The sequence below is a fragment of the Oratosquilla oratoria genome, chromosome 6, assembly GCF_046742065.1.
Source record: "Oratosquilla oratoria isolate Oo_2021 chromosome 6, ASM4674206v1, whole genome shotgun sequence".
In the NCBI taxonomy this organism is placed as follows: Eukaryota; Metazoa; Arthropoda; class Malacostraca; order Stomatopoda; family Squillidae; genus Oratosquilla; species Oratosquilla oratoria.
In genome coordinates this window covers 3227691-3250281 of record NC_134782.1, presented here as the reverse complement: position 1 = coordinate 3250281, position 22591 = coordinate 3227691, and the positions used below count along the sequence as shown (strand labels likewise).

Genomic DNA, 22591 nt, shown 5'->3' with positions numbered 1-22591 from the left:
ACATACTCTACTCCTATTCACCACACCTCCCTCCCTCTTTTCTCGGCTCCTGGATGATGGGTCATCTCTGCATCTTGCCCACTGCCCAGGGTCAGAAGCAGAGCAGCAAGACACAGCACATCCACAGCAAAGCCACTTCATTTAATTGGCGACCCCTCCCCCTCTCTGTCCCCTCAAGCAGAAAAAGAGAAGACTTGGAGAAAGCACTTCAGGCTGCATCAAAATATCATTCATACATACTCTCCCATCCCCACCCACTCCCATGCACCATAGCATCATTCATACTCAACCATTCTCCACTCATCCATATCTTCCATCTTCTCCCTTACTTCCTCAACAGACATTCCCCTCTTTTCCAATGCTCCTTTTAGCCTATCCATCCATCTCATCCTTGGTTGCCACTTCTGTTTACTTCCCCCACGTTTGCCTTCTGCACATCTTTTACTAATCATTGTTTCCATGTATCCAAACCATCCCAATACTCTTTCATCAACTCTTATCTCCCAACTCCCTTTTCATCTCTGCTCTTCTCCTCACTTCCTCATTTCTCACTCTGTCAAGCCTAGTAACCCCTACCATACTTCTCTGGTATTTCATCTCAAACACATTTAAACTCTTCCTCTTATGTTCCATGTTTCTGCCCCATACAGTGCTGTCAACACAATCACCCCTTCATACAATATCCTCTTAGCATCCATTCCCAAATGTCTATTTCTCATTACACTTTTTAATCCACCAAGGCATTTACTTGCTTCTCTTAATCTACAATCTCCACTCCTTCCTTTCCCACCACATTTGCCCCCAAGTATCTAAAGCTATCCACTTTCTCCAGTCTCCCCCTTAATACTCACTTCCAATTTGCTGCCATCCTCTCCCCTTGTACATCTCATTACCTTGATTTTTCCCCACATTTATCTTAACTTCCTTCTTTTGCACTCCTCACCAAACTCTATTACTAAGCTTCTTTAACCCCTCCTCTGATCCTGCTATAAATGCAGTGTTGTCGGCAAACAACAGCTGTCTTATCTTCCATTTTTTGCCATTTTCTTTAACCATCTCCAATCCCTGGCACATTACCCTTGCATTTATGTCTTGCACCACCCATCCATGTATAAATTGAACAGCCAAGGCAACATGACACATCTCTGGCGAAGTCCCACCTTTACCCCAACCTTTACCTCAACTCTCCATTTCTAATTCTAACACAGGCTATACTACTCCTAACAGCTTTCCTCCTATCCCATATATCTGCAATACCTCCCATAGTGCCTTCCTATTTACCCTGTCATAAGCCTTTTTCAAATCCATAAAGGCCCTAAAAACATCCTTATCTTTTCGTACATCTTTCTCACACATTTGTCTTACCACAAAAATCTGATTTATGCACCCCTTATCTTTCCTAACCCACTCTATTCTTCACCAATTACTCCCTCTGTTCTTCTCTTAATCCTCTCAATCAAAACCCTCCCATAAGCCTTCCCAACTACACTCAACAAACTGATCCCTCTGAAACTACTACACTCACACTTGTTCCCTTTTCCTTTGTAAAGTGGGACTACACAGGCACTCCTCCAGTCCTATGGCACTCTATCCTCGTGTGTGTAGTTATTGCATTTGAAAGTTGATATTTGTCTTGATAAGGAAACCAGTTATTTTTTTGGTTGGTAAAATGTATTCAGTTGTAAACATTGGTTCACATAAGTTTTGGAAGCTACAGTCCTTAATTGATATGCATTGATAATCACTAGAAATCAGTACAGTATTTTCATCATTGGTTTGCAGCATGTTTTAGGCTGCATTTCTGTAATGTTACCTTAAACCTCAAAGGTAGTAGGTATTAGTGCATTTCTACAAAATTGGCTTTATCCTTTTAAGGTTAATATTTTTAGTATGAATTGATCACATGTGCGTGGTAAAAATCTTGAATTAGTTCAACAAATATATTTTGTAAGTGTTGGCTTTAGTTAATTCAAAAACAATGAAGACTGGTTGAATTCATTCTTCTCCAAAAATTAAGAGAATGCATCATGAAGATAGATGGAATTGTGAATTTTGTGGCGAATCTTTGTTAATGGAAAGTGTGTGTTCTTTTCTTATGGTTTTCTTTGCAGTGAAATTCAACATTATCTTTGATATGCAAAAACACATGAAAATTTCCTTCATGTATATTCTTGAGTAATACTAGCAGAGAATAGGTTAATTTTGGTTTTGATAAGTAGAGTAAGTCTTAATCATTTGAAATCTTCATACATATCTAAAATTTCAGTGTAATTTGGAGAGTGTAATTTTACCCAAGATATTTATGTATACTTCAGAAACTGTATTCAAGGAATTATGAATTTTCTGATTTCAAGAAATATTGTTCTGGTATGCATGGTTAATCCACTTGTTTGGTGTTGTCCCATGCTTGATTTGAATATTGCAGCAGAAAAATACATATTGGAATCATAAAGATGTGCTAAACAAAAATTTAAATTGTGCAATGACTTATCATAATATTGATTATATTTTCATAACCTGGAAATAGTTCACCACAAAGCTATATGTTCTTGATGTACTAGATTTCCTTCATCAAATGTGATACATTGGTCAGCATTAATTACAATTTTTATGCTGGCCTTATGAATGACTTCGTTCATGCCTTGTATGTAGTCTTAGACAATATGGAAGAGTTATATTATTGTAATATTATGCCCCAGTGTTTACATGTCATCGATAAGCAAAAAGTTTCCAAGCACCCACATTCAAATTAAGAAGCACAAGGTAATGTTTTCACTCCAATGTCATGTATAAGTACCTGAAAATAAGTATGATCAAAGGCACTGGGTATTGTTAAATGTGCTTTGCATACTTTTCTCCCTTTTGGTCTCACTAGATGTTATAATGACAGTTTGAACTTTATTTCAATCCCTCCCTCCTTTGAAAAGCAGTTTTGAAATGACAAGTAGGGTCAAAAGATGTTATCAGGATGTATGGTGTGGACATAGCATATAGAAACTGGCTCTGAGGAGTCTGCATAAGTTCCTGGTTCAGTAAATGTTGGTGTTATGGCATAGGAAGAACCTTGTGAGTTGGTTCACCACATCTTGTACATTTGATAGATGCATTGTAAAGTTCGGAAAGGTGGATGCCCTAGACTTAAGGTATTATTATTATTATTATTTTTATTGTGTATAATTCAATGATATGGAAAATTCATTCATCCTTTCACTGGACAGAGTGTCATATGTGACAACAGTTGGAACAAATGTAGAAGTTGAGAGTAGTTATAAAAGGGTTAATTGAAATAGTCAACACTTGCTGCATAGGGAGAACCCCCGAGTTAAATAAAATCCTTTGTCAGTAGCCAGAACAAATGTATGACATAAATAGTATTGAAATGGTTGATAATTAATACTTTAAGCCCTTGGTAAATTGTTCATTGGGAAAGGTAAAAAAAGAAGTAAAACACCTTTGTATTTAGATTGGTTGTGATTGGTTGGAAACATCATTCTTAACAGAATCCATATTACAACATTACCTACTTGTTACCTGTATTTCTTGAGTCATGGTAGAGTGGGTTACTCTTATTTATTATAATTTTTTTGGTATATTGCTCAGCACACTAATCTGTTCCTCCTTATAAGGGGGAAAGGATCTTTTGTTATAGTTTGTGTAAGCATTGTTCCTATGAAGGCTCATTAGGAAGCAAAATGGGCTTTTCATGAGATTTGGGTTTGTCTCGAGGCATTCAACCTTGTATTCCTTTTTGTTTGTGTTCTCTGTACAATGGATTACACTGACTAAACTTGTTGACAGGAGACCTTTTAGTCCATAATGAGGCCAAACAAAGAAAAAGACATTACATAGTGTAAATATTAACTATTGCCATGAGTTTCACTGAGGGAAAACCAACAGCAGTTGACAACAGTCCTTGAATCCTCCCACAGATCTCTCTAGGAGGAAACTTTGGACAATTGTCTGTGTTGTATTGGTGTGGGACTATGTCATTGGCAGAAAATAGTAGGAGGGGAGCAGTTGCCAGTTGTCAACTCTCCATGTGGGAAAAGATATAATAAGTGCAGTTGAGATTGATAACAGGAGACCTTGGGTCTTGTGAGGTTGACAGGTTTTGAAAATGGGCATCTCTGCTGTCCATCTTGTAGGACCACCACATGCTTGGTCCCTGACATTATATGAATGAATAAGCCCCTATAAATAAGCTCTATTAGTCAGATTGGACATCCCAGTCAATAACTACAACATTATAAACACTAGACACTTGTCCAATTTAAGCATAACAGGAGACAGGGCCCTGTATCATTTAATATTGTCAGGTGAAATTTATCAAATATTAGTCCCTTTCTTCTCTGTGTTGCATGCAAAGTGTCTTGATGTCATTAAGATGGTTTGACAATAAAGGAAATGCATATAGGTAAAATATTGTGAACTAGGATCCAAGGATGGGTTTCTGCAAATAGGAAATATATTTACCCTGAAAGTGGATACAGGTCTATTGCTCATAGGTGTTATTATTATTGCATATATATTATTTTGTGGGCCTTTTTTTGCACCTTTTCCCTTTGAATATGTTTAAACAAGGAAATGTAATATTGGCAGCAATACAAGGAGACAGACTTCACCATTAGGTAATGTAAATAAAAGTTTATTATACATAAGGACACTTTCATCTAATGGATTGTACACAAGTTAGTGGTACAAGTTGTAAGAAAAAAAACTCGTACACATGATAAAGTCGACAAATTTGAAGTTTGTTTTTTTAATACTTTGGCCTTTGGGATAAATGTAAGATGGAGGGCAGGGAATCATCTCCCTGTTGCTCATTTCTAAAACCCATCAGTCCCCAAACCTCCATCTGGAGGTGCCCTGTATCATCTGCTCTGCATAGGTTTTGTGCAGTAAGTATTTTTAGGGCTTTAGTGACATCTCTACATGATAGATTTGTGCATCTTTTTATACATATACCAAAGGCTCTTTTCCCCCTTACACTAGAAGTAGCCAAAAGACAGGCATAGAAACCACTCCCACCCATTCCATCCCTTATATACTCCACTACCCTCATCCCTCCCTCTTATCTTGGCAACTCCTGGATGATAGGCCATCTCTGCATCTTGTCCACTGCTCTGGGTCAGAAGCAGTGTTGCAAGACACAGCACATCCACAGCAAGGCTACTTTATTAAATTGGCGATCCCCCTCTCTGTCCCCTCATGCAGAAAAGGAGAAGATGAGGAGAAATCCCTTCGGGCTGTGTCTATTTCTCATACATACTCCCTCACCCCCATCCCCCATCCACTCCCCCTCATGCATCACAATATCATCCATACACAACCATTCTCCGTTCACCCTTATCTTCTGTCCTCTCCTGTCCTTCCTTAACAGACATTCCCCTCATCCCCAATGCCCCTTTTACCTCATCCTAGGTCATCCCCTCATGTTCACTCCTTCCACCTTTGCCTTCCACACCTCTTTTACGAATCTTCATTTATTCTTTCCATGTGTCCAAACCATCCTAATACTCTTTCATGAACTCTATCTCCCAACTCCCTTTCCACCCCTGTTCTCCTCCTCACCTCCTTATTTCTCACCTATGTAGCTTAGTACTCCTTTTCTCTTCCTCTGTTATGTTTCATGTTTCTGCCCTCTACAGTGTTGTTGGCACAATCACTCCATACAATCACCCAAATGTCTATTTCTCACTACACTTTTTAATGCCTCAAGGCATTTACTCGCTTCTCTCAATCTACATTCTACCTCCACCCCCACTCCTCCCTTTCCTGCCACATTCGCACCCAAGTATTTAAAACTATCCACTTCCTCCAGTCTCTCTCCCTTAATACTCACTTCCAGCCTGCTGCCACTCTCTCCCCTTGTACATCTCATCACCTTACATTTACCCACATTTATCTTCAACTTCCCTCTTTTGCACACCTTCCCAAACTGTCACTAACTTGTTCAGTCCTTCCTCTGATCCTGCTACAAGCACAGTGTTATCCGCAAACAGCAGCTGGCTTATCTCCCACTTTTCTTCATTTTCTTTAACCATCTCCATCCTCCTTGTTCCACACACCATCTTTGCACACCTTATGACTCCCTCCTTGAACCATCCCCATTCCTCCTCCACTCCTAGTTCTACTCTATCCTTCACTCCCTCCCACTCCTCTCTCAGCTTCTTATACTCCTTTTCTTTCTCATTTAAGTAGTTCACTCTAAGTACCTCCCTACCTTCTGCCCTTTTCCTCTTTCTCCACCTATTCTCCACTCTCAACTTACCTTCCACCAAAAATGATCTTATATTCCCCCACTCTCCCCTTAGAACATGTACATCCTTAACTCTTCCTACTATACTCCTGGTTACCACTATATAGTCCATTAACGCTCTATCTACCACCCTTCCATCCGCCACCCTGTCCCATGTGTACTTATGCTTGACTTCCTAAACACTGTATTTGTTATCATCAACTCTCTCTCAAGACACATCTCCACCATCAACTCTTTACTATGATTTTTTCCTGGAACTCCATACTTCCCAATAATCCATCTATTGGTTCCTTTCCTACCCTAGCATTAAGGTCTCCCAATACCGCTACTTTGACATTTCTCCCTAATCCTTCTATGCATTCATTTAAATCCATCCCTTTCCTCTACACTCTTCTCACTACCAGGCCCATACACAAAAACCCACATCTTCCTTCCCAGCTTCACCTTCATCCTCATTAACCTTGAAGAAGCCTCCTTCCACTCCACCACTACATGTTTATCTATCTCTTCACTTACTAGTATAGCCATCCCTTCTCTCCCTCATCCTCTCTTCACTCCTGAGAACCTCCCAACTACATTGACAGACTGGAAAAAGTACAATGGCGAGCCACAAAACTGATTCCAAATATCAAAAATAAATCATACGAAAATCGACTAAAACATATGAATCTGTTTTCCCTAAAAAAGTGTAGACTCAGAGGTGACTTGATACAGGTCTTTAGAATTCTAAAGGGAATTGACATCAAAAGTGACAAAATTTTCACATTGAATGAGAATCAGACAAGAAACAATGGTCTCAAACTGTCTGGAAATAGATTCAATTTGGAAGTAGGTAGAAACAACTTTGCCAACTGTGTAGTTAATGAATGGAATAAACTTCTTGCACAGGTAGTGCAATGTAGTTCAGTTCGAAGCTTTAAGAATCATTTAGATAAACACGCAAGCAAGATGCTGTAATGATTATAATTTATCTTATATTGTTTTTGTTTTGTTATCATTTGTCTGTTTGATTTTCATTTATTATTTATATGTCAATTTATATTTATTTACTATTTACCTGTATGTTTATTATCTATGCCTATGCATTTATTTATGTTTTTATTTGTTATTTACTTTATTATAGTTTTTATTAATTTATTATGATTTTTTTTTGCATCCGACCTAGATATGGACCAAAAGGTCTCCTGTCAGTATGCTCCGCCTTTGTAATCCTTTGTAACTCACACTTGCCCCTCCCTTTCAACTTCCGTTTCACTCAATGCCAACACATCCATCTTTCTTCTCACAAACATACTGCCTATCTCTTCCCTTTTACTCCTGTAACTAGTGAGCTGTTACTGGGCTAGTGACATAGGGAGAGATTGACAGTCTGTTTGGGTTTCACCTCTTTATTTGGAGGAGTCTGGCATACACACGCGTGTTGGCCGGCCCTAGTCTGAAAGGATACTGACTGTGACCTGACCTCACATGCCTTTAAGTACTCGTACCTTTGGTGAATACCGAAAAGTAGCGTCCCTGTGGCTGGGACAGGGTTGCTGGGCGTAGCCAGGAATTGTGCTTTCATGCGGATACAAATGCATGTAGTACAGGTGTAATATTTATTTAACCTAAACACACATACTATAAGGCCAAAGGCGAGCTGTTTGTACCGCACATATCCCATCCTTGTCTCTCCCACTTCTGCAGCGGCGATATTATCAGCTGAAATATTGCATAGAAGCACATGTGGGGGAACCTGTTCACCACACTCCCATCTGTACCACATCCATGCACATTAAAAGACTCAAACCTTAGTGTACTGGTTGGAAAACTCCTAGACCCTTTACTTTTTTTTAGGAATGTCCCCTGTGGGGCTACAGGGAGAAGGATCCCTGGTCCCAATCCCCATCCCATTTTTCTTGCCTCTTACAATCCAAGTAGGAATACTTGGTGGCAGCATTCTTTTCCCCCAACAGAGGGTAGGCAAAACAAGGAAATGAATATTCAGAGAAATGGTACAGGACAGCAACAAGGGGTTGGGGGACAGCGTAACGGAGGGACGGTCGCAGCATAATAAAAGTGTCATTTCTCTATGAACAGGGTCTTCCTCTATCACAGACAAAATAATGTGTGGCTCTGGTCCATAAGGGCACCCCATATAGACCCTAAAGTACCAACTGCATGTTACTTTTTCCTCAATAACATGCAGCCAATACACCAGACAGGGTATTGGGGCATCTTTTTATGTTTAAATGGATATTAAAGGACTTTCACATGAGAGGACAAGGGGGGGAAGATGGTTGACATGTTGATGTGGTGGCTGGCCCTGCTATGGATGTGCTGTGTATTGCTTATGACCTGGGCAGTGGACAGGAGACAGGGACACTTCATCCACAAGGAGATAAGGTGAAAGGAAGACAAATTGGAATGGGATGCCTCCCTCATAAGGGGGAAGAAGCCATTAATATATAGATGATACTAATCCCCATTCAAAGAAGGATGTTCATATCTGTTTAGCTTCTTCAGTCCTTTCTGCTGCCCATCCTGAATCCTTTACCTCTATTATTTTACCCCTTCAGCATATTGTCAGGGGTTAGGATTTTCTTCCCTGCTATAAATCCTGTTTTGAGGTTTTACAACCCTCTCCTATCTCCTACCTGAAGAGTGGGAGGCAAGATTTCAAAATGGGACTTCCAAGTGGTCCCCCAGGGTTGTGATGAGAGTGAGGAAATGACTGAGGTTGACAGTATATCACTCACCATCTCTCCTACTAACAATAATTACTTATGAGGAGCTGTTTAAGTAAAATTTCTTTCAATTTTTAGACTTGTAAAATGTGAGCACCTTCATTTAAGGCCCCCAGCACACTAGGTGTCAAATTGTAGGGAACTGACCCCAGCAGTCTCCGCAACACATTCAAATTGAGGCGTGTTAGACATTAGACTTAAGCCACTGTGCTTGCAGCACTGGTGGATTGGTGAGGTGCAACAGAAGACCTACCAAAACACCTTACTCATGATGTCATGGAAGTCGCAGCTCTACTGGCGTCTTGAGGATGTTATTCAACTGATAGAACTGTATAACAGTAATGAGTGCCAGTGACAAGTGAAACATCACCTGTACAAAGACAGAAATGACAGGGATGAATTGAATAGCGTGTGTCATTCACCCACGACAATAAGTCATCATTTGAACACAGGACTAGTAAAAAGAGCACACTTTTCATTTCTGCACCAAGCCACCCTGATTCGAAAGACACGAAGTGTGATGTGGCCTTAAACCAGTGGATATTGGGGTGGGGGGAGCTTCACTCACACCACATCACTAGGACAAGTATAGGACAATCACCAGACAAGTGAGAAATAGGACCTCACCATTGAAAAATCACATCAATACATGTGCTTTTTCTGACTCAACACTTTGGCACATTTGGCGAGCGCAGCATCATACATCCCAAGGTAAGCTCAGCGTTCCCTGGTAGTGGGATGTCACAAAAATGTTTATACTCTTTTCCGATTTCTGACCTTATTTTTTAAGTTATATCACGTTGATAAGACCTAGATTGGAGTATGCAGCGATGATGTAGTCACCAAGTACAAAAAAAAATGTATAACAAAACTTGAAAGAATACAAAGAGCAATCACGAAATTGACACCAACACTCTCAGAACTATTATATGAGGAAAGACTAAAAAAACTTGAGCTACAGACATTAGAGTAAAGAAGAGAGAGAGGAAACTTGATAACTTTAGAATCATGAAAGGCATGGAAATTATTGACAGGATCTAATAAAATGGGATAGAGATACAAAAGGACACGGAAAGAATATCAAGAAGGACAATTATAGAAGAAATCTGAAAAAGAACAGCATTCCCAACAGGGTAATAGACGTTTGGAATAAGTTAGATGAAAATGTGGTGTGTGAAAAAACGATACACGAATTTGAAAACAGTCTAGATAAAACGAGACATGAAGATAGGACACCACGAGCATAGCTCCCCTTCCCGTAAGATACAACTAGGTAAATACACATGCGCCCATACATGCACCTGTACCTGGACTTAGAGAAGGCATTTGATAAAATACCTCACAGTCAACTTATGTGGAAATTTTAGTATGCTGGAGGACTGAGATGCAAATTGTTAGAATGGATTCAAGACTTTGAACGAAAGATACATGAGGACAGTAATAAAGGACAAGATGTCAAGCTGGAGAGCAGTAACGAGCAGAGCACTGCAAGGTTCAGCACTTGCACCAATTATTTTTCTTGTCTATGGAAGGAACAACAAGCTATGCCAACATGTTTGCAGATGATGTAAAAATCAGGAGAAGAGTGAAGAATGAGGATGGCAGAATATTGCAAAAAGATCTAGATACTATTTTTGTGTATCCTACCATTACTAACCATTACGATATGTCACACACTAGGCACGTAATCCAAAAGCATGCAAGAAAGCACTAGCCTTTAGTAATACCTCCAATCTTGATGACCTGTACATTTCCATCTGACTCAGATAACGTAACACACAACAATGCTACATTACGCCATTGTCCAACAAACTGACCTAATATCACCAGAAAGTTCATTAACCTTTCCTTATACCTACCAAGCTACATTATCGTAACTCCAATGCATACACTAAGTCTAGCCACATCCACAAATAATATTAATAACCCATTACAGTGCAACTAACATATATCAGTGTATAGATATAAAATGTAAGATGTTTCTTACAACCTACAATAAACATGCTTAAATAGGCTTATTCCTTTTTACATACAGCGACTGTGTCACCAGAAACAAAGGAGACTAGGGGAGACACTCTCCCTTAGACTCACCAGGGGAGACTATATCCCCAAGCTGTAATAACTCGAGTACACTGCTTGATAAAACAAGAAAACCCGGAGAGAGTTTATCTGTCTCCGCTAAGCCCTATTGTGTAGCATCAACCCTTTAGCCCCAACTGAAGAGGAGACCACCTGTCCACAAGTACCCAGCTAAAACCGTCGTTGCCTGCCAAGCTGCTTGTCCACGACTAGCCTCGTCTACCAGCACGACTGCTGTCATTGCCTGACCAAATGCGCCGACTGTCACAGGTGTAACTCTTAGTTGTAGCCATCTTGAAGAGAGTCGGTGGTGAAATCAATAAGGTATTCGATGTCAAACCACCTGGTGGCAGTTTACTATCAATCAGAAAAGATACCGCTGTCTGAAGAGAGACCGCTGTCTGAAGAGAGACCGCTGTCTGAGTAGGAGAGACCTATTCTCGACTCCTCCATAGCGTGTCAGAGTAGGATAGACCACCTGGTTACAAGACTACCCACACTACCCCCCTATGTAGTGTGTCGTGAGTAGCCATTCACCAGTTACACAACTAGAACCGTCAGCCCAGAGTAGTGATTCCCAGCAACGTAACATCAAGACTTCAATCAACCGGACGCACCCACGACATCGAACTCCAATCAAGTCACAAGAACTCCCAGTACAACACATCAAAGCCCCGTACCAATCAAGCCCAGCGCATCGCCTTCAAGACTTCAATCAAGCCCCGCTACTCCGAGCCAACCAACCACCTCCAGCAACTCCACCACCTCCCTCTGCTCAAGACAACGACAAGTCCCTACCCAGTCCAGTATACACACCACCCCTCCACATCATTCACCTCCAAACAACCATTGCTTTTCTACCCACTCCACCATCCAACCGCCCGACAAATGCAACCTAAGTAATCTTATCCCCCAATAGGTCACCACGGACCCAAGCCCAGCGCGCTGACTTCAGGGTCAGCAGTTCCAAGTAACTTCATTTTGTGGCAAGTCCTTACCCAGCCCATCTACACACCATCCCTCCACATCCGTCCCCTCCAAAGTAATGATTGTAACATCTTCCTACTCCAGCACCCCACTTCCGTGAGTATGAAATATAACACACTAATTTACTTTAATCTTTTTAGACCTTCACGTACGGAGCCTGCCAGGAATTTCGCGTCAGGCAGAGGCGGACCTCGACCCTCTGCTCCCTCCTTCCACACTGTTGCATCGGTCGAGCATAACTGACGAGAGTGACCTCAACACTCTACTCACCTTGACCCTCCATCCACTCCCTCCATGCAGTGACCCACAGCAATGACCACTCCAACCACGTCTGCCCACTCCACCCCCTCCCTTCGCCCGAGACAAACACCACGAAGGTACTGGAAAGTCAACAATAGTGGACAGCCAGTACTAATCTTTATGAAGCACCATAAGTTTTCAATCACCCAGCATTGCATCTAGACTACACATAAAATCCACGTAGATCTACACCAAGTACCCTGGTTCCCAAATTTTTACACATAGCTACACAAATATGTAAATACACTCAATATAAATAGAGAGATACAAACAAGCTAATAAATACATATACAAGAGAAACAATTATTAACTAATGAATTCAGCAGAATCCACATACTAAGACATAAAGTGATAAATGCTCACAAAATTCACTGCCAATTCTTCAAATCAACATAAATAAAACATTCAACAAATTCGACATAATACTGTACATTGAAAGATATAATATATGTAAACCCTCCTTTACTAGTACTCCATGATATAATATCTCCCACTACCAATGTGACGCATCATATCTTTCTTTTGCAATTGTATATTTTTTATGCCAAACCCCACTGTCTCGACCTTAACTGGAGGTATGACGACATACCTCAAAGAGGTCAGGGAGGTATGTATCCTACCATTACTAACCATTATGATATGTCACACACCAGACACATAATTCAAAAGCATGCAAGTGACTAGCCTTTAGTAATACCTCCAATCTTTATGACCTGCACATTTCCATCTGACTCAGATAAGGTAACACATAACAATGCTACATCATGCTACCCAGTGAATTGACAGAAGTATCTAATGTCACCTTTCCTTATACCTACCAAGCTACGTTATTGTAACTGCAATACATACACTATGTCTAGCCACATCCACAATAATATTTCTAAACCCATTACAATCCATCACTCATATATCAGTATAAAAATATAAAATGTAAGATGTTTCTTACAACCTACACTGAACATGCTCAGATTGGCATATTCCACTTTATATAGTGCAACTGTGTTGCCAGAGATAGAAGAGACTAGGGGAGACACTCTCCCTTTGGGGAGATTATATCCCCAAGTTGTAATACATCAAGTACCTACTTAATAAACCAAGACAACCCGAAGAGAGTTTATCTGTCCCCGCTAAGCCCCATTGTGTAAGCCCAACCTAACAGGTACACTTGCAAAGTACTGGAAATGAGCAATAGCAGTAAAAGGGCATCCTTAGACTATTCCTTGGGAAGCAAACACATTACAAAAGCAAAAGAGAAGAAATACTTGGGAGTGTTGATAAAAGACAACCTGTCACCTGATAAACATATCAGTAGGATAGTGGGAGAGACATATGGATGAAGAGATGATGAAAAAAATAATTGAAACCCTGATATGTGCAAGACTGGAATATATGTTAGTAGTATGGTCCCCACACGGTGTGAAGGGTATAAGCAAGATTGAGAGAATACAAAGGGCAGCAAACAAACTGGTTCCCAGCCTGGCAGATAAACCATATGAGGAAAAACTAAAGGTACTGGGTCTGACAACTTTGAAAGATTGAAGAGAAAGAAGTGTCATGATTAGTGTTCAGGTCACTAAAGGGGATAAATTGCATTGATAGAAGAGATCTCCTGATTACAGATGGGAAGGCTTTAAGAGGTCATGGAAATAAATTAAAAAATATACAAGAATTTAAGAACAAACTAGATGCTGAAAGATACAAAGATGGGTCACTACGAGCATAGCTCTCTTCTCGTATAATCCAACTAAGTACATGCAGTACTAGGTAAAGACACGCCTCATTGGTGCAGTAATAGCATTCGCAACCGCTACTACAGTGGTCCAAGTTTGAATCCCACCCAGGGCTGAAATAATTTCAGTATCGCTGCGCTGCGAGTCGTTACTCCAGCTGCCATGGGCGGGGAGTTGGATGTGTGTGTGTGTGTGTAGGGTCGCAGCATTACCCAGAGATTGGTCATATATGAGCTCTGAGTTCTCATCTAGGAGGGTAATAGCTGTTGATCATGAGTCCAACACATGATCCAAGACCATGGCGAATGACCTCCACCAGGAGGTATGGCTGGTACCTGGTAGGCTAGTACATAAAAGGTAAATGAAACACAAATAAATTGTGATAAGTTTGTATATAATCATTTAACAAATAGGTAGTCTTGTCTGTCGTATAAAAATCAACTGCAGCTTTATGTACAATCACACAATAACAACAAACAGGCAGTTAGTGCATAATGCAACACACATGTTGCATTACATGAAGAGGTGAAGTTGCTTTAGATATGATAGCTTAGTTCATACAGGGTAAAGTGAACCATATCCATGTTTGTGATAAGATAGGATGATATAGTTGGGTAATGAGAATGATAGGTAATGAGTAATCAAAATTCAGTGCCAGTGCAGGACAAATTTGTGCATACTGGCAGTGGACTTTGTACAATATAGCCACTATAAAGAGAAGTGTAAAGTGAGTCTGCAAGAAGTATTTGGATAAACAAAATAATCTACATTTTAATGATAATATCTATTGCCTTGAGTTTCACTGATTGAAAATCTGCAGCCCCACACGAGCTGACAACAGTTCTCAGGTTCTCATGACCTCTCTGGGAAGAAACATTGAACTACTGTCTGAACTGCATTAGTGTGGAACTGTTTTTATGAAACCAACTTGTGATAGTTGTGGGAGGAGAGCAGTTGCCAGATGTCAATTCTCCTTATGTGAAAACATGGAGAAAATACAGTTGAAGTTGATAGAGAAAGATCTAGGCCCAGTCCTGAGACCAAAATGTCAATCCCCTGAGGCTGTACCCCCAGGTGGAGGTGAAGATGTTGATGAGTTTTGAAGAATATGCAGCAAGGAGAGGATTCTCCCTGATGTCCATCTCACTGGACCATTACATGCAGGTACCTGTCATAGGTCCAATTCTACCTTGTTTTAAAAACCAGCAAACAATAAATGTTGGATAAACAAAACATTTACCTTATTTCACTAGCAGACAGCAGACCAATGAATGGGATTCCAATTATTGTGCATTTCACATATTTTCTGCTTTCCATATTGTCTTCAGTTAACAATTACTAAACCTGTGACAAGGTGGTCTGTCACAACTTGTAGCACATTTTATGCAATAAAGTCAATACTCCACAAAATGTATCATTACTATCATTGAGTGATAAGCCAAATTAATGATAAGATACAATGATTTGTTGCAATTTGAAGCATGCGATAATGACATGTACCTGCATTCTGCTATCATGAAAACTGAGTGAATGAACAATTATTAACAATCACAGAAATACCTTTTAGTAATCACATAAAAATATTATATTCAGCACTTGCATTCATACTCTTGGTAAATTACAGCCAGAATGAATGTTAACCCACCCATAGTGTGATACATGATGGAACTCCATACGGAGGGAACTAAGATCTAATGACAACAAATGCATCTTACTTGCTTCACACACAGACTTTAGCAGGCATAGGCTGAAAGCTGCATAAATGATGGTCCTAAAAATGTAAGCATTTAATGATATTATGACTTGGTCTTGTCTTATAATACAGTATATATATATATATATATTTATGTGAGGATATGTTATACAAACTGAAAGATCACAGATATAGGATTTGAGGCTTGAAAGGCTGGGAGTGCTGTACAGAAGGAGGTTTACCTGTAAGTTGTAAGCACAGTCAAAAATCTCTGACATACTTGATTCATATCCTTTCCAAGCCATGTGCTAAAGAGTAACTAAAAAAAAAAAAAAAAAAAAAAAAAAAAAATTAATAGCTTGTAGTGCAGCAAATTTTGTGTATCTCCTTTGTTGCAATTAGATATTTAACTGTAAACCTTCACTGGTACTACAATGATTATGAAGAGAATTAGCCATTTTGAATAATGAACTACTATATGGTGAAATTCAGCAAAGCTGGTGAACTTTTAATTTAAGACATTCTCTTTCAGCAGTATATTCCAGCTGCCAAGAGAAATTTTTCCTTATATTTTTAAAATTTCATTATTCTTTTTATTTTTAACTTCCCAATATTTTTTGTAACTGCCCATGCACATTCAGCTCTAGCTACCTCTGCCACATTTTAATTTCACTTGTAAAATCTTAAGAGAACAGATAAATAACCATTGCCTCATATTTCACCAAATGGAAATCCCTAGCCTCACAGTAGTCAGCAACTGTTCTCAGACCTTCCCATAGTTCTCTGTAGTTAGAAATGTTGGACTGCTGTCTATGTTGCATTAGCAAACAGGAGGAGGAGGAGGAGAGGGAGGAGTAGGGAAGCAGTTGTCAGTTTTCTTTATGTGAACAAAGTGGAGGGAAAATAGTAAAAAATTATAGAGATCTTGGGCCTGCTCCAAAGACAGAGTGCCAACCCTGAGACAGAGGTGAGGTTGTTGATGGGTAATGAAGAGGTATGCTCTCTGACATCCATTTTGTAGGACCGCCACAGGCAGGCTCCCATTGTTGGTCCCTGAATCCCTGTATAACATTTTTGATACATACTGATTTCAGGGCACTGTTATCAAAGTGCAACCAAGGACTGCTGATAACTGGTATTCTACTAATGATGGCAGCAGAGCAAAATGGAAATAGTGAAAGATAACTCAGCATAATCAATAAAAAAAGCATCTTGTCTAAAAATTGAAATTTTCCATAAGTCTTGGATATAAAAAATTAACACTAGGCCTAGCTCACTGCTTTGGCTTCTTTTCTTGTGTATGTCTTCCTCATGAAGCACTTTTTATAACCTCAAATTTCTCTCCTTGTCTGAAGTAATGATGTCTTCACAACAATAAAATAGTTTATGATGCTACAGTAAATGGCAACTTAAGTTCATTGTGAAGAATGACTTCATAGTTCATACATTTCAGACTTATTTATGCTAGATGTAAAAACTGCTTTCATGTTCTCTATTTTCAATTGGCTCTAGTACCACAAAGAGTGCAAACAGCACTTGTCTTTTTTATTATTCATAGTTGGGTGTGTAATGGTATTACATCATACCCCACAAATATGGAACAAGTAAGTTTGCCAGATCTAATGTTCCAGTAAAATAAATATTGTTATCCAATCTCTGATTTCACTTGATAAATGATTCAGTCTTCTTTTGCCCCTCTCATATTTGTCTAATAGGCCTTAGTCATGGTATCTACTTCAAAGTCAAGAGTGACTTCAAAGTTCTCCCGGAAGACATGCCATGTTTTACTTTTGTGGGGATTATCCAATTCCTGCCGCTCCAACCTGAGTCTGCAAGTAAAAATTAGTCATTAGGACTAGAATTTATTTTGGTTATGTAAATAAAAAGTGGAGAACTTCTTTTCTATAAAAAATAAGTGATGATGAATTGATGGAAATTCAACAAAAGAATATATGAAAATAACCAATAAAAGATGAAGTAAATTACCTATTATTGTTGATAAATCCTGTATGAAACCAAAAGAAGAATGGGCAGTTCTCATAGCCCTTTGGTATCTTATGCTGCAGAATAGAAAAGAAACATGTCATTTGCAAACCATAGATTTACTTTCCAATCAAGCAAATGGCTTTAAGCTGAACTATAGAAGAAGAAAAAAAATTGTGTTCCAGTCATTTTCATATCATCAAATTGGGAAGATTTTGGTTTCAGTATGTAAGTGTCCTATAGGGTAAGTTCATACAACAAGAGCTCATTATTAGCCTTTGCATCAAATCCAGCTTTCTTTTATCATTTACAATTCATTCTTCCACTAGGTTTAAGCTATTCTAGATTGGGTGTCACTTTTCTGTTTACTCTGGCTTCCATCAGGCTATTTTATAGTACATGGTACCCCTTGGTAGCAAAGAGGTTATTTATCACAGCAGATTGCAGGAGTAAGGGGAAATTCCTCCATCTAAATTCCTTTCCTAGGAGTCCCAGGTATACTTACTAAGGCCATTTATAAATTTGGAAAAAAAAAATGTAACTAGAGAAAAATTTAGTTTCAACGTACAATTGTGGCCATTAAAATAAACATCTTACTTTGGCTAAAATCATATCTTCAGAAACCCAATTTAAAGTACAAATCTAATAATACAATGTATATATTGAAAAACATTTGGTGAACAGGGTGGTATTTTAGATTACGTACACTATCAGCCAAGAACATGACCCTGGTGTCGCCCCGGATGACGGGAGCATTCATCAGTCGGACGGTGAGAGTATCGGCTGCCTTATCATAGGATGTCTGCAGAAATATAGAGAAGGGTGAGTGTGGCAGGGTGGTACAGAAGTGTTTGATTATGTGGATGCTTTGAATAACTGTCGGTGAAAAAATCTGCAGTGAATAATTAATTAATCAGCAGTACTGTGCAATGCCACAAAAACATTCTCTTAATACAGGGATGTTTGGTGGTGGTTGTAATAGTGGTAATGGTGGCATTGGTGGGTTGATCCCCACTAAAGATTTGACTTCTTTTCCATCCCCCTTAAACTTAGTTTATACTAACATTAATTAAACTAAAAGGAAAAAAATACAATAATGTAAAACACAAAATGAAAATGTACATATAGACAAATTTGCTATATCACTATTGTTTGTACAACTTTCATAATCATCACTTTTATCTAAATATTGTCCAACAAGCCTCCACTCTCCAAAACAATGGCTCTTATTCCCCAGCAAACTCTGGAATGACATTCTTGCACTAACACCATTATTATTTGAAAACTTTTTTTTTTAACAACCTATAAACCTTTGAGATCAGATTGGACATATTTTCTTACCTGACAGTTCTTATTAGGTGAGATGCTGCAATGGAAGGGAATGGTATGGGCACGAGACTTGACCGAAATGATAAACTCTGACCCATCGCCTGCACCAACATGACGGATGCCTCGAACACTGATTGTTGTTATGATAAGAGGGATCTCCTTCGGAAGTTCCCCTCCAGCACTCACCACACGCTCATAGTAACCAACATAACGACTCTGTTGGTAGAAAGAAAAAGAGCTCAGCGGAAGAAAGGATAGGATTCTGGTCATTATAACTGAGTTCCATCAAATTCCTCTCAAATGTATTTTACCAATTTTTCTTTAACTGTTAATCCTACAGTATACTGTATGGTATTATTCTTTCTATTCTGGCTGATGTCAAACTATGGGTCTCCACTATATGATTGTAATATGTTCCTAAAACATCAATTGTATAGTGATTTATTTTCTGAGTATAGTTATCCCATCTTTAACATATTACCTACCTGTTTCCCAAGGACTGACAATAAGACCCTGCACAAGGTTGTCTCATGAGATAGACATCGGAGAGACTCTACGAGTAGCTACTCCTCACCACCCAACTCTAAAGGCCATAAACATTCTCACTTTTATCTACTAAAGTGCAGCCCTAAGAGGCTGGCACTTAGTATGCAGATTAAGCTTAAGATCTCTGTTTATTTCTCTCTCTCTCACACACACACACACTGTTCTTTCAAACATATTAGACAAAAGAACAGTGTGTACAAATTCAATACAGTACAAGAATTTAAGAGTAATCTAGATATGGAGCGATACAAAGATGGAACACCATGAGCATAGCTCCCCTTCCCGTAAGATATAACTAGGTAAATACACACAAACCAGTCTGGAATGGATGTCTAGAATGAGCTCTGGAGTGCAGCACTTTTTTGATAAGTTGGAGTAAACACCTAGTTGGTATCACATTGGGACCGGGGAGTTTTGTTTATCGAATGATTAAAATTATATCACATAGTAAATTCACTTAGTGGTAAAAATCTAAAATAAAGGATGATGAAGATAGACACATTCAAACTCCTTCTCTCTTCTTCTCTTATGTTCCATGTTTCTGCCCCATACAGTGCTGTTGGCACAATCACTCCTTCATAAAGTCTCCTCTTAGCATCCATTCCCAAATGTCTATTCCTCATTACACTCTTCAATCCACCAAGGCATTTACTCACTTCTCTCAATCTACATTCTACCTCCATCTTCACTCCACCTTTTCCTGCCACATTTGCACCCAAGTATCTAAAACTATCCACTTCCTCCAGTCGCTCTCCCTTAATGCTCACTTCCAGTCTACTGCCACTTTCACCCCTTGTACATCTCATCACCTTACTTTTACCTACATTTATCTTTAACTTTCTTCTATCACATACTCTCCCAAACTCTGCCACCAACTTCCTCAATCCCTCCTCCGATCCTGCCACAAGTGCAGTGTCGTCCGCAAACAACAGCAGGCTCACCCCCCACTTTTCTCCATTTTCTTTAACCATCTCCAATCCCTGACCCACTACCCTTGCATTTACCTCTCGCACCACCCCATCCATGTATAAGTTGAACAGCCAATAACAATTCTAAAAGAAGTACAAAATGATGACCAGGAAGTAGAGAAAGATATAGAAGTATATAGAATGGGATAATATTCTAAAGAAAGAAATCGACCTCTAAGGATAAAACTAAGATCACAAATAGTAGAAAACATATTAGCAAAATCAAGCAAGTTAGCAAAGAGAGAACAATACCACAATATATGGATAAAAAGGGAAATGAGTGTTGAGAAAATAGAAAGAGAGAAGATACTAAGAGGCAAAGCTAAGAAAAAAAAAAAAAAAAAAAAAAAAAAAAAAGCGAAGAGAACGGAGACCGAAACCAAGGAGTTCTATTGGAGGGTCTTACACATGGATGGAAAACTTCTTGCATGAAAGAAAAACGAGTGGTGATAAGAGACAAACATTCTAATTAGGATGAAGTGATTAGTGGAGTTCCACAAGGAACAGTACTGGCCCCAATAATGTTTGCTATATATATATTAATGATATGGATAAAGGAATTAAAAGTTATATGAGCTTCTTTGTGGACGATGCAAAACTGTTGAAAAAAGTGAACACGACAGAAGACTGAGTTGCTGCAGAGTGATCTCAATAGAGTAAGGGAATGGAGTAGGAAATGGGAGATGGAAGTGTAGTATAATGGAATTTGGAAGAAGTAAAAAAAGAATAGTGGATCATAGAAATTAAAAAAGTGAAAAATGAGAAGGACCTGGGAGTCATTATTATGAATATGTCCCCTGAGAAACATAAGAAAAAAATTATGGAGAAACTCATAATTTGATAAGAACAATCAAAGTGGCATTTACATACCTGGATGAAGAAATGGTGAAGAAAATAATGGTCACTTTGATAAGACCAAGATTGGAGTATGCAGCGACAATGTGGTCACCAGGCACAAAAAGCGTGTAACAAAACTTGAGACAATACAAAGAGCAATAACGAAATTGGCACCAACTCTCTCAGAACTATCATACGAGGAGAGACTGGCAAAACTTGAGCTACAGACATTAGAGCAAAGAAGAGAGAGAGGAGACTTGATAACTATTTATAGAATCATGAAAAGCATAGAAATCATTGATAGAGAGGATCTAATAAAATGGGATGGTAGAGATACAAGAAGACACGGAAAAAAAAGACAATCATAGAAGAGAATTGAAAAAGAACAACTTTCCCCACAGGATAATAGACATTTGGAACAAGTTGGATGAAAAAGTGGTGTGTGCAAAAATGATACACGAATTTAAAAACAGTCTAAAATCTAGACTGTTTTTAAATTCGTGTATCGTTTTTGCACACACACACATCTAGACTCTAGATAAAGCGAGATATAGAGACGAGCACCACGAGCATAGCTCCTTTTCCCGTAAAATACAACTAGGTAAATACACACACTCCATCAACTTCCAGTAATTTTCCACCAATTTTTTACACGAGGAATGGTGACAACAGACGACAACTCCCCTCGTCCTGTTACAAATGTAAGTCGACAGCTGACTGATTGACATGAAATCCCGTCCCTCCTGTTCCACTAACCTGACTCGGGGTCTCGACCCCCTGGAACTTCTTGCCAGCGTTCTTGTCAGTCCTTCTATCACCGAAGTAGCCAAGGCAGTGCTCGGCGTCCCTGAAGAGCCCTGTGTCAATGAGGAAGACGCAGATCATAGTTCCTGTGCGTCCCTTCCCTCCCTTACAGTGCACCGCAATGACGTTTGCCTCATCACGCGCCATCCACTCCCGGACGCTCTTGCTGAACTTCAGCATGTCCCTGAAAATAAATATGTATATATAGATAAACAGATAAATAAATGAATAATGTTAATAGTAATAACAGCAACAACAATAACAATAATAATAATGACAATAATAATAATGATGACGATGATGATGATGATGATGATGATGATGATGATGATGATGACGACAATAACAAC

At 39.1% G+C, this 22591-nt stretch overlaps 1 protein-coding gene across 2 annotated transcripts in view; it reads right to left on the bottom strand.

Annotated features, from left to right (window-relative positions):
- Nucleotides 1–14512: 14512 nt before the first annotated feature.
- The window catches only part of LOC143026248 (phosphatidylinositol 3,4,5-trisphosphate 3-phosphatase TPTE2-like), a 248730-nt gene continuing 240651 nt past the window's right edge, over nucleotides 14513–22591 (bottom strand). For both annotated transcript variants that reach the window (XM_076186325.1, XM_076186326.1), the window contains 5 exons: nucleotides 22194–22425; nucleotides 19099–19302; nucleotides 18464–18559; nucleotides 17761–17834; nucleotides 14513–17603 (listed from right to left, as the gene is read on the bottom strand). In XM_076186325.1, coding sequence (XP_076042440.1) covers nucleotides 17483–17603; nucleotides 17761–17834; nucleotides 18464–18559; nucleotides 19099–19302; nucleotides 22194–22425 — 727 coding nt within the window. In that variant the 3' untranslated portion in view covers nucleotides 14513–17482. The remainder of the gene's footprint in view (nucleotides 17604–17760; nucleotides 17835–18463; nucleotides 18560–19098; nucleotides 19303–22193; nucleotides 22426–22591) is intronic.